Raw genomic sequence first — 18,204 nt, forward strand, 5'->3', positions numbered from 1 at the left:
TTCCTCCCAACGCTTGCAAGGAAATGACACCGCTGAAAGGGCAGATCGAACTGTAAAAAAGAATCCTTAAAAAGGAACCAGATTCATTTTTGGGTCAAATGGCGTAAATGTCTTCCCTTCTCAAGAATGGTCTCGCTCCAGCTGAGATACTGATGAGTTGCAAAATTGATAGAGCACTACTTTCCTTGCTCTGTTCTCACACCCTAAGAGAGCAATCTGGAGACTCTCAGGGCAAAAGAGTCTTTTAGTCAAATTGAAAGTAAAGCAAACATAGCTCTGTTGTAGCTCTGACCGCCCTTTTCAAGGAACATTCGAGACTTGAAGTGAAAAGCTTAGGCTGTCAATTGTTCTCCCACTACTCTCCCCGTGAATGGTAGTGGTAAAATATGGCAGGGTAGTGAAGTGAGGAAAAATATCACTAATGTAGTTCTATTACAACCGAGTCCTCAAAAGAGTGAGTGTAAAACAATCAAGCTTCGACCAAACGATTAGGCTCAGCAAACTTGAATTTGTCGAAGACTTGATATCATCTTTATGTAGTACCTCACGGTATAATCATTTTAGAAGCATTTCTATTCCAAATGTTTTTGCTCATTTTTTTGCTCATATTTCATGTATATGTAGTAATAACTTTACTCATAGTGTTTTTCGTTTTGTTTTCTAGCTGTTTTTGTTTAACCTTCACCGGAAAGGGAGACATTGTATGTCGTAATATGCTTCTAGAGACCAACGTGTGTGTGTGTGCGTGCGTGTGTGTTACTGCGCCCTGTACCCTTGATATTGCTATAGAAATATGTTCTTATACATGTCAGTTTTTGTTATGAAATAAATGAGAGTGAGTACGAGCCCATGTAACAAATTACCTAGCTTTCATCATTAACATTTGCATGCAAATACATAACAATCTTCACCAATATTTAATGTTTATAGACAACAGATGCTAAATGCTAAAACTCTTATTATTGGATTCATTGGCAGAAATCACAGTTTGTACATGTGCGTATGCCTCAATTAAATTCCCGTGTGTACCCTAGCCAATGACAAGTACTATGCACACACACTCCAAAGGAGTATGTGCAGAAATTTCAAAGCCTTCTTGGTAGTTACAGTTACTGCTGCATAATTTATTCATATAACAATTGGCAATCAGATACATGTATTATAATAATATCACCATTTTTTAAACATCGAAATTGTAATGCTTGCTGTTAGCTGATAGATTTCCAGACTGGAAAATGTTCTGCAACAAAAATATGGAGGCTGTTGGCAAGCTAATAAAAATAAATCATAGTTTTGCTTCGATTTTATAAACTTTGAATTTTTTTTATCTTTGAAATAAAAGTCATCAACAAGAAAGGACTTATACAAGTTGACATGGAAGATGTAGCTATGTACTTTTGTATTTTGCTGATTTTAAAAAATAATTATATCACATTGCTACTTGGAGGCCAACGTGAGAAAACTAAGATGCATAATGGATGCGCTATCACCTGAAGAACCAAGAAAGCAAATATATTTAATAAACCAAGGCAAATCGAAATTCATTAAAATTTCTTGTGTCCCACCTTTAAAACCAAAACAAAACAAACCAGAAAAGAAATGGAGTTGAATGGAATATAAAGGAAAGAATTTCAAAGAAACAAAAAGCCAAATCATGCGAAGGTTAAGAATGAGTTCGGTTTTAAGGAGTTCACAAGTTCACAAGGAGTTCACAAGTGGCAGAATAAGCAAACAGATTGACGTAGCTGCCTGCTGTATATTGTATGGCAAAAGGAATGGCTGCCACAAGAAAACTTACCATGTCCTAGAACAGTCAAATATTTTGCTCATCAGTATGTGAGTTTCAGAGAAAACATGAAGCATTCAGTTAGATTCACTTATAGTAACTGGTCCAATAGCATATACATTGTGATGTGATGTACAGTGAAACATGGATAACTCGCCCTCGGATATAGCAAACACATGGTTAACTCGACTGGATTTGCTTGGTCCGTTCCCACGCAATGATAAATGGCTCTATATAACTCGGATTCAACACTGTTATAACGAACTGTTTTTTGCCCAACGGCTACCGAAACAGTTGCTATCGCTTTAGAAAATCACTTTATTCCAAGCCATAGAGGTAAACCTCAACTTTTCGTAATTCATAAGCGTCGTTATTACCTCCATCGGCAAAATATTTTTGTCAACGACTGTTCTAAAGGTTTGGTGAAATTTGATTTATACTTCTATACGATGAATAGCACGGGCTAGCCGGGTCACGGGCGCAAGGATTTTCGCCACGCACATACAAAACAAAAACAGCATGTTGTTTTTGTTTTGTATTTGCGTGGCGAAAATCCTTGAGTGCGTTCAATAAGTATCCATTCAAAAAGCGTGAGTGATATACAATGTACCGTAAAACCTCGTAAAACTTAATTGAACTGCCTCGGAGTGTTGCTCTTAACGAATCCCAGGTAAAGTAAGGTAATCTTTGCAAAAACTTCAAGAAAGATCGGCAAAATTGATCGTGGGTAAAACTCTCAAAAGAAAAAGATGTCTTTTCTTTGAGCATTTCAGCAACGATCAAGTTTTGCCAATGTCAATCTAAAAAACGTCCTGGCAATAACATCACCTCAAACAACAAACCAATCTCAAGCGATAGAAAAATCTCTATACTTTTTGATAAAAACGTTTTAAACTTTACATTAGAAGCATTTAATTTGAAACAAGCCATTTGTGCTTTTGATTTATATTATAGTTTGTATATGTTCATGTATCTACTAATAAATAAGTAAATACATGGACTTGTGACAGTGCTCTGATAACTTGAACACTCTGATAATTCGAACACTTTTGCTCGGTCCCTTGAAGTTTGAGTTATCCGAGTTTCACTGTATGTACTTCTCAAAAGCAAAGGTTTCCATAAGCAATAATGCTAAATATCTGATGTAAGAAACCAGAGTTGTGGCAATATGTGGCATACATCAAAGATATGTATTATGATCTTTGTAAAGATATGTATTATGATCTTTGTAAAGATATGTATTATGATCTTTGTTATGAATTATTACTAACTGTATTGTTAAGATATGTATTGTATCATAATTTTTATGATCATTACCATAGATTTGTTTCAACCAAATGAAACCTGACCACATGTTGTACAATGAATCTAAGGTAAGAACAAGTGTTGTGGGTAAATATTAATAAAAACTTACAAAATATGTAAAGAGAATATGGGTGTTATTTATCAAGTTTTTTTAATGAACAGGCGCAGCTGAAATTAAGACATAAGATAAACTATTTAGCAAATTTGCATAAGTTGACAGACAGCAAACTATATTAACTTGGAGGCAATCAACTTTGCTTTAACATTGACAAATCACATACATGTTCTACTTAGACTACAAATATAAAGCAAATAGATGCTGCAATGACAAGGTAGGAACTACATACCCTGACAAATCTGGTTGGTCCAGGTTACCAAAGCCTCATTGTATTATGCTAACAAAGGTTCCAGACAAGAAATATCCCTAGAATAATCCACTTGATAGCCTAAACAGCCTTGACTCTAAACTGTGATTTTCTCTTACTCAACATTATCTCGACCCATAAACTACATGTATAACACAGCTTTGAGTAGGTCCATTATATTGTATGTGCTACAACTTGAGTGCAACACTGCAGCCATTTTAGAATGCTTACAATAGTTACAATACTTTAGATGCTCAAGTATTCAGTGATCCTGTCATTTTGTCCTGTGTTACCAGTTAACTCACAATTATTGCCAGTAATCAGTTCTAAACCAAAGCAATGTACATCTCATTCCATCTCTTTGCCTACTTGTAAAGTATATCTGAGTCTGTTTGAAAGACTGTCATTACCGACATTATCAAAGATTCTCTTTTCAAAAAAACCTTTAGCAAACTAACTACTGCATATATAATTTCATACCCATTGCTAACTAATTGTGAAATGCAGAGAAACCCAACCAAAGATTTATCATGAAAAATCTTATTCCAAGCATATCAAAATTCAACACTCACTGTACAGTCTGAAGTAAAATAATATGTGGATCAATTTGATCAACTAACTATGACCTATTAGAGTTCAATTAATGCAAGTCATGAGTTCAAGTTGGATGCAATCTACTTCTTTAATAACAAATGCATTGTGCTTAGTAATTGCGTCTAAATTTACAAATGTGTTACTACATAAGGTGTAATTGAAATGTACAAGTAAACAGAATAGACCTCAGTTTAATCATCAAATCAATGAGAAATGAGTCAAGGTAAATAAAACACTTGAAAAAAAATTAAACGTTTCATAAATATAAACACCTAGATAAGCTTTAAATTGAATGCATAAACAAGCCTCAGAAAATGAGAGGTTATTGGCTGTCAGTACTATCAAGATCCTTGAAAATGAAGATTGGCATCATACCGTCTTTAGAGCTTATGATGAAATGACTCAAGACAAATAACATGGAACAATAGGCATCAGAGCAACGGGAGAAGAAAGTCCGGCTCTGGAGCCACAAACAAAGAGATATCTCATCAAGGCTTTCGGCCTAATACCATCCCTGATCTGAGAAGAATACTAAACAGTAAGTAAACAACTCTAAACAACAACGTGTTGTTACACATGTACTGTTTGTCATAAGTGCATAGGTGCTTCCCTTAAGATATGAAAGAAATAACACAAAAGTTTTGCCTTGATACCTGAGATGCCACAAATAGTTGTCTAAAGGTTCCGTTATAAGGCAAAATCTGCAAAGTATAATCACATAACTTCTAAACACTTGTCAATATTGAGAAACTAAAGAAGTCTGATGAAAAGCTCTGTTCTCTGTGCGGTTATAATCTAGATCCTTCATAATTTTGGACGAGTTGACGTAACCTGGGTAACTCATAACATGAAATATTGAAAATTGAGCGACCTAATGGCGCGTCAACCTATTGCAACCTCATTCGTATTTTTAGCCTGACTTGATGAAAACTCAATTATGAAAGCTTAAAAATCATCTAAAAACAACGAACCGGTGGTTGGCTACTACAACCTTTCGTTTATGCTCTAAATCATCTCCTCCGGTATTATTTTGAAAAGATTTTGTTTGCAAAAACGGAGTCGCTATCAACAAAACCGTCGCTCTCGGTCTCTGCGGCGCGACAAAGAATGTTCGAGAACTAGACCTGTTGGATAATACCATGGTATAGCCTCAGAGGTTAATTCTACACTTACATGAGACGAACCACGACCCCCCCCCCACATCTATGCACATCTGCGTCATTTCAAATTTGATGATTCAGCCCTGGCTGAGTTTTCCTTTGTAGTTTTTTTTCCATAGCATCAATTGTCTTATGTTTTAACTTAATACTAGCTGTTTGTAACGTTTCGGACGTACCGTCACCATTATTGCAGTGTTTCCGAACTATTCACGCAATACTTCATGAACTGAAAGTATCAATTTGCGCACTACGAACAAGTAAGTATTATTCTAGCAATGGGTCTTGAGAGGGAACAACTAGATGCTATAGTTAGTTTTTTAGTCAAGTTAATTCTAAGCTGCATAATGAAATTATGTTTCAAGTTTATTAAATATCAATATTATTAGTTATCAATATAAATAATTCTCATTAGTAGCAACCATTTCAAAAACAGCAATCGGACAGTCTCAAATTAATAGGGACTTAGGGACAAGTTTTAAGAAATCATAAGGTGAGTTGTGCAAGACATGACTTGAAACTTGGAATCTTTTGACATGATCGTTGGTCCTGTCGATTGGTTTAGTTTTTGTGTGTGCTGCTCATCGGATTGGTGAGATATTTGGATGCATACTTTTGTTTTTGCTCATTACTACGTTGACCTTTGTTGTTTTTATGTGTCAGTAGCCTACCGCTCGGCTTCGGCACTATCACACTAAAGGACACCTGTGATTTTGATATTTGTTTTAGTTAGGTAAGGTCAGATTGCAATAGAGCATGTATATATTGCTGTAAGAAAATTTGGTTGTAATTGAATTAAATATAGTAGGCCTATACAACGGTTTAAAAAGTGCAGTCAAGAGTGAAGGTAATCCGTTTCAATATCTGCTTTGTATGTCGAAGTTGTCATATGAAGAAAATCTTCTTCCAAAAATGCATTGCATTCTGTTCAATTTGTTTCACAGCCCAAAAACAACAATAATTGTATCAAATTGTTACATATAGCATTGAAACAATCTCATTATGTAAAACAATGTAAAAAAAGTGAATCTCCAAACCAAAATTACAGTGGAACCTCAGTTCTCGAGCGCTTTGATTCTCGACCAACTCAGTTTTCGGCCAAAGATTTTGAGATTTTTTTGTCTCGGATCTCGAACATAAATTCAGTTTTCGACCAAACCGGTGCATGCGCATTGGAATTGGAACAGTTCCGGAAACAACATGGAAACATTCGTTAAAGGTTGACTTGCAACAAAATTTACATTACCGTTATTTGATATGAAAAGATTCACAAAGATAGACATAGTTTTATTGAATGCGTGAAGTATATTTGTGAAAATATTTCGACGAATAAGGTTGCAAGAAAGTGTAAACAGAAACCATCTTTTACAACTACATCACATTTGAGCCGTTTTGGAAAGGGAGTCCAAACTACGGCGGTCTCGTGCGGCTGCGATTTTCTGTTCGTTTTTGAGCTTTTAAGAGCTTGTAATCACTTTTCCACATATTTTGCACCTACAACACAACAGAGTAAGACATGGTGAATCTTTTAATACCAAATAACTGCAATGTGAATTTTGTTGCAAGTCAACCTTTAACAAACGGAGAAGCAATTTACGCTTCAAAAATTCTTCACAAAAAGGTAGGAACCATCTGGGACGACGTCTCTACTGAAAAGATTTGCTAGGGAGATGACCCCTCTAGTCGAGTTATCCTAAATTGTTTTGGAGGAGAATTCTCCTTCAAAGATGTGAAGTAAATGTGCCATTGCTGTTTATATTTTCTTTTTCTCACGATTTTTGATGTAACTGATTTGTTGCATTTTTTGCTGTTTCGTTATCAATTTCTGCAACTTTTGGTGTTGTATCTTATCCTTTTATGTTTTTGATGTTTTAAGAGCAAAACATACCAAATGTTTACTTTTGTTTTCTTTTTCCGTCATCATAAATAGAAAACCTCTTATTAAAATTGAACACTATCTATATATACCTGTTTTTATTTATAGAATGCAGTATACAGTACAGTTTATGGTGTAAAATGTTGAAAAAATACTTTACCGAAGTTGTTTTCTCGTCTTAGAATGAGTTAAAATTTACATAAATTTATTCTAATTGGGAAAAATTGTTTCGGATCTCGAACAGCTCGGTTTTCGAACAACCTTTTGGAACGGATTATGTTCGACAACTGAGGTCCCACTGTATATGTAAAAACTACATTAGGAAAGGGGTCATTAGTAATGAAGGTACGGTGGTTTTTATTGTTTATTTACGTTGCTGACACATACACACCGGTGTAGGCCCAGACCAGTGTAAGTTCAGTGGTAAAACGAGTGATAAATTGTACAGCGTAACTTACACTAAGTATAGTTTGAATTAACTAATTTTTTTAATTGTTATTACTTTACATCTTTAATTTTTACCAGTTTTAGTTTGATTTACAAAACTATAATATTTTTAAAAAAATGGACATCCGTATTGGAAATTACTTCAGACGTTGAAAGAAATGTTTGTTAAATTTTGTCATACGTTGAAATGTTTTTATATAGAGGTGACCAATAGTAGAGTTTTGACTGTATATATAATCATTCTCAACTGGAATGTTTGTACACTGAAAGTTTTGTGGCCAATATAAAATTCAGTTTTAATGTGGAATTAAAAAACACTTGAGGGCGACACAGAAGAATAAATTAATGGTTCTGTTAATGTAGTCGCGTCCATTAAAACGTTCTTAGCAATGACATTGTTCTATATTTTCAAAGACACGTGCACTGTTTAGAAGGCTTCATTAGATAATGCACATTGTTTACTTTTTCACAATAATAAACTAAGTTAGTTTTATAAAAAGGACAAAAGTCATTCAGTGTGTGATAGGCAACAGGCTTTGTTCACACCACATGCTGGTTTGCTTATATCACAGGTCATCTAGTGCATGAGGGTGTTTGTATTTGCAGGTGGTCTATCAAGGTGCATATAGTATCTTTCAGCGCTTTCACTAGTGATCAACAGAATGAGGGCAAGATGGAAATCAAGATTGTCTGATGGTTTTGTGCAACTAGCTGTTATACTTAGCTTGCTGCGGACAGATCTTAGAATTTACTTGCGACAATACTCTGCTTATCCTGAAGTACAGCAAGCATTACTTGGACAGTCTGTGGGTCTCCGTTTGGTAGACACCTACCATAGCAATGACCAGTTGCCTCTTCCTTCATCAAAATATACTATCGATGACAATTATTTGGTATTTAATGAGCTACAGAGACTCGTGGGAACAACTGGACAGTTTTATAGAAGTATAGCAGATTCTGTAACTACATGGTTGGTGACTAATAATACGTCTTCACTTCCAACTTCTACTTTTGCCGCTACCTCTGCCAGACCTCAACAAGAGTTGAGTACACAGGTCTGCTTTATGACTAACTTCTAAACTGTATCTGATTATCAACAATAACCAATTATCAACAACAGATGACTAGAATAAATATAATATTAACACTTTAGCCAGTTGGGTTGAAACTTTGTTGACGCCTCCGATAAATCGTATATCCTATTTGTGAATGAGTTAGCATGTTGGAATAGCTTCACTTCTTTTTTGTAGCTGTACTCATGTAGGAAGGCTCCATAACTCTTCTATGTTTCAGGATGTTGAACTGATAGAAGCTCTTTGGAAACAGGATGTAGAGTCACTAGTCGAAAGACCTCAATTCATTTTCAACAATAAGGAGCAGGTTAGTTCTATTTACACTACAAAAGTTTAGTTTGATTCGCAAGTTAGACCTGATTATGATGGTTGCTATGTTTTTTGGTTATAGGAAAATTCAACATCTGCTACTGAGTCAGTTGGGAGTATACAAGATAGTATCAATTTGGCTTCTCTAGAAGACTCCCCTTCATCAAGTTTTCTCCCTTGGACTACAAGTGCTAGAAATGGTGAGTTTGTTTCATCATTTAAGACCTCGTTGTACACACCTATGGAATATTTAGCTGATAGCTAGCAAAGGTATATATATGTTGTTGCTAAATACCATCGATACTAACCAAAATGCCCTGTTGGCAAATAGATTAAACAGTGAGCATTGACCTCAGTAGTATGAAAGCTACATCGTCCTTGCTGGTTATTATTAGTGGTACTGTAGTTTATGCTAAGATCAGTCAATATTGAAGTATAATCATATTATTTCCCATATATAATGGTAAATAGTTTGTTGTCGCAATAGCATTTTGCCATTATTTACATCGCTAAATATCTGCTATGTGGAAGAGCAGTGGGAATAATTAACCCATTACAAAAATACATTGGGCGCATTTTCAATGAATAAAACTAGAGAAAAACATTGTTTTTCAATAGATTTAATCAGAATAAACTGAAAGGTTGAATGGGCAGTTTCAAAAAACACCAGCTAACTTCACAACTTTGTTACAAGTGAGGGTATCTTTGTCAAAAATGTAAAGAGTGATTTTGTGAAACCTTCATGTCATCCTTAAAAAACACCCAATTGAAACCAGCTTGCATTAAAAATTAGTAAAAAGAGTCAAGAATATATTTTTTGGGAATGAACTCTTTCGCCCAAATAAAGACGCGGAAAGGAAACTAGCGGATCATGTAGCCACTTTTTAGAAGTGGGTTTCTTTCTAAGGGGTCTATTTTGATCAACTCCATTGGAGTTTCCAATGTGGTTGATCATGAAATGGACTGGGCAAATTAATGTTGGCTCAGCTATCTTTTATCTATTGCCATGCGATTCCATTTGTTACGTATAGATTCACCGCTATAACCAACTTCTGGCAAGTTTTGAGTTTCCTAGTCAGTTGTCCAATCAAATATTAGATTCAGATGTGCCGTGGATCAACAATTGAGCAAGATGGATCTTGTGAAGTTGCAAACTTCTCCGCTTTGATTAAATTGGCTCACCTCTATAACTACATACAAAAATTCAGTTGCCTGGTGACGACTTCCTTTTGCTCTGTAGCAATCGAACTGCATATGTACCATTGTTGACTTAAAACATTCGTAAGTAATCCCTTCATTTGGTGCAACAAAATTTCTATCTTGCTACTTGTATATTTTTTAAGTATGAAATATCTTGCGGCCACATCTCTTGATACGCTTTTTGCTTAGACAAATAATAAGCATTGAGACAATGGTGTATATGGAGTATGTAATCTCAAAGCCATCAATTTTTTGTTTCCATTAACAGTCTGAAACAATCGCAAAATACATGATCTATTTGAATGTATTTATTCCTGCACTGGTACATCAGTTTGTTAGTAAGTGTTACATAACTCCTTCGTATGTGCAACAGGTGTTTGATCAAATCATTTTTACATTTGGTTATATTTTATTCGGCTGTCATTAGTAATCAGTATTAATAATGACAATTCCCGTGTAGCAACTTGCAGTTATCAATTCCACTGATAATGGGTAAACGCACGTGCAGTGATTTATTATATAAATATTTTATTGTTTTCACATTAACTGAAGATTCACTTTATGGCAACGCATTTGAAGTATGCCAAAAAATATTGGATTTGGTTGCGGGACATCGATAGAGCGATTTCTGTGTTGGTCATATAGCGCTCAAGGCACCATGTAAAGGGCAGTCCAAGTTTTTCTATATTTTGTCACTCGTGCTACGCTAGAGTACGTTTGACCTAAGGAATCCATAAGCGCTCGTTGTATTAACTCTTTGGCTGGGGAAACGACCAAAATGTCGTTTACCGGTTGCGTGGGGAAACGACATTTATGTCCCTTTTGGTAGACGTTTATAAAGCTGTCGCCTAGTAACATTAAACAAAGGATATGAACTCTAGTAAGTTTTAAATATCCTCAACAAGATATCGATCGATGATTTACAATATGAAACGATTATCTGAGAGGCGTTGCTTTGTGCTAAAAGCTAAACAAACCGTGCCTCCTTGGAAAAGAATAAAAGTTGGAAAAACCAGTCAACATCTGCTCGACTTTCGAAACGGTAAAATAAAAGATAATTTGATCCTGCGATCGTTAGTGATTTTTTGTCTGATCAGAATAAAAAAATTCAAATGATAGAAGTGATGTAAACCTTTTGGACTTTTAATATACTTGGAATATACAGAGAAAACGATCGTTATGGTGGCTCGCGCGGCTACGTTATAGCGTTGGACTCTACGAAAAAAATGCTTTCAAGCATTTCATACAGGGACAATTGCACATGGTTGCTTTTTTTAGTAGTAGATGTATAAATGAATGTTTCTGTACAAAAAATTTTTGCTCATAGAAATAAATTTAATATTTGAGCTATGCATGTTCATAAAATATCGATTTTATTGAATTTTCGAAAATAAATTACACGAGTTTCGGTTGTTTTTGGGGGCTTATACCCGGTCAAAGGGTTAAATTACAAAAACCAGTATTATTTTAACTGGATTGCTCAGACACGGTTGTCAGTATTAGACTAGAACTTCACTCAAACAGCTATTAGTTTTATTGCTCCATGCATTCTTCACAGTGTGATGTAAAGTCAACTATCCTGGTCAACCATGAATGATTAAATGCTGTGCTGGCTTGAGCAGCCAAGTGTTGGTGCATGCTGAATCTAGTGCTAAATCTCGAAACTTACTAAATTATTAATTTTCATTATCACTGCATAAATGCTTTAAAGGTAGCTTCATGGTTAACAGTGTGATATAGGGTACTTGAATGTGGAATCTCGTCCTACGTACAACACCCAAAGTTCGCTTGAGACAGCCTTGCAGGACCTTTTGCCTGGTAATGATGATCATATGCCAGAGGATACTGTGCTTGAGGACAGTATGCCACTACTCGAAGACAGTGTGTCTGAGAATGCTATGCCTGATACTCGAGCCACTAACTCTTCATTCCTTTACCCGGATGGATACCCAGCTCTTACTCCTGACTTCGATTACCCCCGCAATGAGATGAATAATTCTGGTACGTTGGTTGCAAAATGGTATCAACATTCGTTGAAAATCAATCAAAGTAACTTTTAGCTAGTTAATTTTTTTATGTTGTTTTAAGGTTAATTCAGCGTATAATTCAGATTTAATTCATGTTTGCGAAGCAGCCATTGGACTATAACATCTACGTGTACAGTGGATCCTCTAATTACAAAAGACTCTACGTACAAACATTTCAAGTTGCGAAACATCTTTTGGTAAAAATTTTGCTTCAATTTACGAAATATGTTTCTAGATACGAGAGGTAGAAAGACCTTTCTTATTTTGGCTCATTTCTTTGTTTCATCTTCTTTTGTCCATTGGCTTTCCTGGTGCTACAATGTACAAAGCATCTCACTCAGTTTCTAGTCCCATTGGCTTTCCTGGTGCTACAATGTACAACGCATCTCACTCAGTTTCTAGTCCCATTGGCTTTCCTGGTGCTACAATGTACAACGCATCTCACTCAGTTTCTAGTCCCATTGGCTTTCCTGGTGCTACAATGTACTACGCATCTCACTCAGTTTCTAGTCCCATTGGCTTTCCTGGTGCTACAATGTACTAAGCATCTAACTCAGTTTCTAGTCCCATTGGCTTTCCTGGTGCTACAATGTACTACGCATCTCACTCAGTTTCTAGTCCCATTGGCTTTCCTGGTGCTACAATGTACAAAGCATCTCACTCAGTTTCTAGTGAAATTTGCTAGTCAAAATCAGTAAACGACACAAATTTTGTATTTGTTAGTTTTATAATTTGATGTTGTCATCTGTTATTTACAAAGTAGGCCAACTTTTGTATTTAGCAATTCAAGTTCTGTGTTTTCTGCATGATGAAGTAGTTTTTCAGGTCGTACCAATGTAAATAAATCATTCCACTTGCATTCTTAAAAGCATTTATTCCGAGCAAAAAAAACCAAGACACCGATGCAGCATCGACCATCTCTTTTGACCACCGTCCTCCCACTCTCTCTTGGCGGTCTTCTCTTAGTTTCCTTTAGATGGACAATGCCAAAAGTAACAAACAAACTTACCATTCGAAGTTTTTATTAGTTATTTCCCTGTTTATCCTTGAGTGTCTTCTCTATTACACAGTCATCTAATTCTAACGTGATTTACACTCTAATATGTAAGATTTTACATGTAATCATCAAATTTCAATGTTGTTGCGTAACAGGTCTTTTCTGGGCTAACCAAGGACTAAGCCTCCAGTCCCAATTAGATTCTGGCAACATTGAAAACATCACGGCAGACGAGAATGACATGCTCCTGTCTCAACTTGAGGCAATAGATGATATGGATTACCTTCCAGAAATGGACTTTGATCTAGATACAAATAATATGCTGTCTTACCTCGGCAATGCTGAAGACCAGGATGACATAAGCATTGACTCCGCTGTAGGGAGCAGCCCTCCCAGGGTGGGTTTTGGGTTTCATTGTTGGTTTTGTTTGCTGGTTGGCAGCTATCATTAGATATGCTTGTCAAAGATCTTCAGGCCTGGTTTTAATCCTATGCATTTAAAAAGTGTCTGTTTTTTGTGAATTGTTAGATGGTTATGATTGTTTTTTTACGATTAGCTATGGTTTCAGGGAACATACTGCCTTATTTGCTTTTTTCTGTTATCAACCCACAGCGGCAAATGTAGGCCTACCCATATTTGGCGAGGAAAATTAAATGTACTGATTATTTTTGTACTTACCATCGGGCAAAACCTTTGGATTAAATGGCGAAAAATCTAGCTGTTGGTTGAATACCATGTTTTCGGCTTATACAGCGGCCATATTGCTTCCTTATACAGCGGCCATATTGCTTCTTATACAGCGGCCATATTGCTTCCTTATACAGCGGCCATATTGCTTCCTTATACAGCGGCCATATTGCTTCTTATACAGCGGCCATATTGCTTCCTTATACAGCGGCCATATTGCTTCCTTATACAGCGGCCATATTGCTTCCTTATACAGCGGTCATATTGCTTCTTATACAGCGGCCATATTGCTTCTTATACAGCGGCCATATTGCTTCCCTATACAGCGGCCATATTGCTTCTTATACAGCGGCCATATTGCTTCTTAATATTGTTAGTTTACACTTTTCAGAGCTGGTATAATGAAAGTTCTTCAAGAAGTGAGCGACATTCTATTTCCTCTGCTGAGCCATTAGAGTTGGAGTATGGTGCTGTCGGGTATACCAAAACTGAGCCATATGATGATTATTATGAGCCTGAACGGAAACACTTTCCAACGCATGATACCTCTGTTGTGTCCCACGATCACACATATGGGGCACCTCCTGGCGGCGTTCCTCATGTCCGCAAGATGGATATGAAGGTAAATAATAAGATTCATGACGTGTTCATTTAACAGTCAGTGAGTGTCTTTCTAGCTAGCCGATGTAAATCGTCGCCATACATATCGCTGTCTATAAATTTAGGATTTGTTTCCTCTTTCACAATTACCAACTCCTAAATTTATAGAACAACCATCCACCTGATTAATTGAGTTGTACTTTTCATCAATTTTTTTTCAATGTTTGTTTTACCCGATATTCTAAAAATTGTTCAGCTCTAATGTCCAATGAAGAGGTCCTGTTAGTGTTTTCAGTTTAAATGCAAGATGGCTAAAATAAGTATATACAGCGTTTTTTTTTTATATATTTAGATACACTGTTTATATATCCTGTTAATTAATATGTTAGAAATATGCAGGGTTTTGCTGTGACACATGACATAAATTTACATTAAAGAAAATCTGGCATTTTTTTGCACATTTGCATAACCATATGTTGTAAAAGTGATCAAGGTGTGTGTTTATACCTGGTGACCGTCATTTATAAACTAATTAGGAACTTCTGGAACGTTTCACTCACTGGAACATTTCACTGTTGCATCCTGCCAATGCTTTCCTATGGTATATCAATACATAGTTGCTCTTTAGCGTATAGTATATCAATACATAGAGTTATTCTTTAGCATATAGTATATCAATACATAGAGTTATTCTTTAGCGTATAGTATATCAATACATAGAGTTATTATTTAACGCATTTCATGGCTTAATAGACTAGATTCATCACTTGTCAGTAGGACCTTCAACATTTTGTTATTCAGTAAACGCTGATTATTGCTGTGAGATACTTGGTGCTATCCAGTATGACTAGCATTAATTTCGTGTGTTGTATTTTTTTTTAGATAATTGTATGTTAGTCAATAACTAAGTAAACTGTCCTTTTTCTGCTATTTACACAGACAAGAAAGGAGCCCAGTCGTGGATTGGCGCATGATCAGATGCTCTGCAACAAGTTCAGTATACCTTTCAATGTTGAAACCATCATAGACAGCCCGGTCGAAGCATTCAACTCTCTTCTCCAAGAACACAAACTTTCTGCCAAGCAGATCTCACTAGTCAGGGATATTCGCAGACGTGGAAAGAATAAAGTAAGGAAGATTTTGTCTAATCTCAAGGTTGACAGTTTTGCAGAAGAATGCGTTGGGCATGATATCAGGACTTGCTAATGGGCTAATATGTTCATCTGTTTCGAACATTCTTTCTTGTAACTATGTTTGCTGGAATAACAATTTAAATTCATTGGCCAATATGTGTGTATTTTCGTGTGTGCGTGTATTCTGCTACAGCAGCAGTTTGTAAATTTTGAAAGTATTTGTGGAAATTAATTATGGCATCAGATAGTGGTGTGTTTGCTTTGCATTGTTTTTGGTATTGATTATTTCTCTTATGATTAATAGTGTTAAAGGTTGACTTGCAGCAAAATTCACATCACAGTTATTTGGTATCAAAAGATTCACCATGTCTTACTCTGCTGTGTTGTAGGTGCAAAATATGTGGAAATGTGATTACAAGCTCTTAAAAGCTAAAAAAAAATGAACAGTTAATCGCCGCCATCACGAGACTGCCATAGATTAGAATCTCTTTTCAAAACGGCTCAAATGGGGCATAGTTGTACAAGATGGCTTTTGTTTACACTTTCACGCAACCTCATTCGTCGAAATATTTTCACAAATATATTTCACGCATTCAATAAAACTATGTCTATTGTTCTTATGCGTCTATTTTATCATCATTGTAATGCTGTCACTTTCAGCGCTGATATCTTATAACCTACTGTGAAAATTCGTTTTATATTTTAACCGTAGCTCGAAGGAGTACATATCATTCTCTGATAATCATGACGAGCCTATTGGTCACCTGTGATAATCGAAAAATGCTGCAGAAATTATTCACAAAGTGTGGGTCACATAATCAGATTACGACTGGACGATTAGACCAAGCCGAAACAAAACTGTAAAGTAGTGAGCATCTATATTTGATACGGGGTCTTCGGTAAAACCCGAAGTGTTTATCATAAACTAGTGCTACGAGAAGTTTTATATTGAGCCTTTTATTGGCCTTTCACTTCACGTGAGAACATCACGTGACAAAACAATAACCAAATGTGATGACCACGTCAGAGAAATAAACTGATTCCAATCTACGGCGGCTTTTCGTTTTTGAGCTTTTAAGAGCTTGTAATCACATTTCCACATATTTGGCACCTACAACACAGCAGAGTAAGACATGGTGAATCTTTTGATACCAAATAACTGTAATGTGAATTTTGTTGCAAGTCAGTCTTTAAACTAGTTCTAAAATATGGCAGCAAGATTGTTCGTCATTTTTCACAGGTTGCTGCTCAGAATTGCCGACAGAAGAGGGTTGGAGAGTATTCAGAGCTAGAAGTTGAAGTAGAGAAGCTGCGATCAACAAGGGAGAGTTTAGCTCTAAAGCACGCCGCTATTTTAAATAAGCACACGCGAACAAAAAAAGAGATTGACATTATGTCGACCGAAATCTTTCATACCCTTCGTGATGAGAACGGTATTCCATACGATACTTCAATATTTAGTCTGGAGGTGGGGCGAAATGGGAATATTCAAGTGACTGCAGCTCGTACAAGAAGGTCTCGTACTAGCAAAAAGAGGGATAGTAAGAAACGGAGGAGCTAATGTTCAGATTAATCTCATAAATGCACTGGTGATAACAGTAGACATTGCAATTTTCATTTTTTGTAAATATTACAACTGATACCTTTATTGTTACAATTATTTATGGGAGTTTGTTGATCATTGTTTATAAATCTAACGTGTTCAATATTTAGATATTATTATATTACACATTCCGAAAATAAATTTTTGCCATAGAGCGACATTTACTTAGAAATCAAAAACATAATCACCGTGTTACTTTATTTTTACTAAGTGCTTTATTCTTGTGGCATATAAAGTAATATATATTATTGTATGCAATTACAGTTCACAAGATAGTGATAGTGAACAAAAAGTGATAATCAACTTCATTGAATTTTCAGTTTATAGATGATATATTCTCTCAAGGCTGGATCATTACAATCGCTGAGCTCATAATTATAAAGATCTCCTGCTTGATAACACAAGTCATAAACAATAAGCTTAAGGCAAACATAAATATAGGTTAAAATATACCTTTGTATATTTTAGCCTATACTTATAAGCTGCATGCATATAAGTAAAAGCTGCATGCAATCATGAGCACAGCAAAGCTGATACCATAAAATCTCAATTTAAAACATTCGCCTGAGAGAATTTGTCTTCAAGTAGACAAATCTTGTGGTACTAATAGAGCTGTGCCAGCTGTGTGTAGGCAATGGGAAAACAACTATTATTTGTTAATTAATAGAAGTTATTAGACAAAAATCGACAATTTGAAATTCGTGATAAAACATCTTTTTGAAGATTTCTTGCGTCATTGTAATGATAGTACATTACATAGTCTGTGCCTTGGAAGGACCAAAATAACTACTACCTAATGTATAGCAGTTCAAAGCGTGCAAAGAGTTATCCGCTCACGAAAAGCAAGAACGCAAAGCTCAGTGGTAATAGACATCAGGACTTTTAAAGCCGTTTGATTTATGTAAGCGTAGAACAAATGGTAGCGCCAATGATTAAGAATAGACTGTTGAATGAACAGTCAACACTAGACGGCCCGAAGCTTAAAGATACGGGACTGAAGTAAACACTTTTGAAGTTCAACAGCTACACTGTAGCGACTCAATAT

The 18,204-nt window shown here is 35.8% G+C and overlaps 1 protein-coding gene across 1 annotated transcript; it reads left to right on the forward strand.

Moving 5' to 3' along the window:
* Positions 1-5,303: 5,303 nt before the first annotated feature.
* LOC137389866 (endoplasmic reticulum membrane sensor NFE2L1-like) lies at positions 5,304-17,317 on the forward strand. The gene is made up of 9 exons (XM_068076014.1): positions 5,304-5,467; positions 8,137-8,585; positions 8,824-8,910; positions 8,995-9,112; positions 11,853-12,113; positions 13,292-13,533; positions 14,215-14,445; positions 15,363-15,551; positions 16,797-17,317. The coding sequence occupies exons 2-9, from the start codon at positions 8,193-8,195 to the stop codon at positions 17,115-17,117; spliced, it is 1,842 nt and encodes a 613-aa protein (XP_067932115.1). The 5' UTR covers positions 5,304-5,467; positions 8,137-8,192; the 3' UTR covers positions 17,118-17,317.
* Positions 17,318-18,204: the final 887 nt, after the last annotated feature.

This window comes from Watersipora subatra, chromosome 3 (assembly GCF_963576615.1).
Source record: "Watersipora subatra chromosome 3, tzWatSuba1.1, whole genome shotgun sequence".
Lineage (NCBI taxonomy): Eukaryota > Metazoa > Bryozoa > Gymnolaemata > Cheilostomatida > Watersiporidae > Watersipora > Watersipora subatra.

Coding starts and splice junctions, on each gene's coding strand:
- LOC137389866 (XM_068076014.1), top strand. CDS start 8,193: ATGAGGGCAAGATGGAAATCAAGATTGTCTGATGGTTTTGTGCAACTA. Junction 9,113..11,852: donor GACTACAAGTGCTAGAAATG/GTGAGTTTGTTT, acceptor AGTGTGATATAG/GGTACTTGAATGTGGAATCT. Junction 15,552..16,796: donor GCAGACGTGGAAAGAATAAA/GTAAGGAAGATT, acceptor CATTTTTCACAG/GTTGCTGCTCAGAATTGCCG.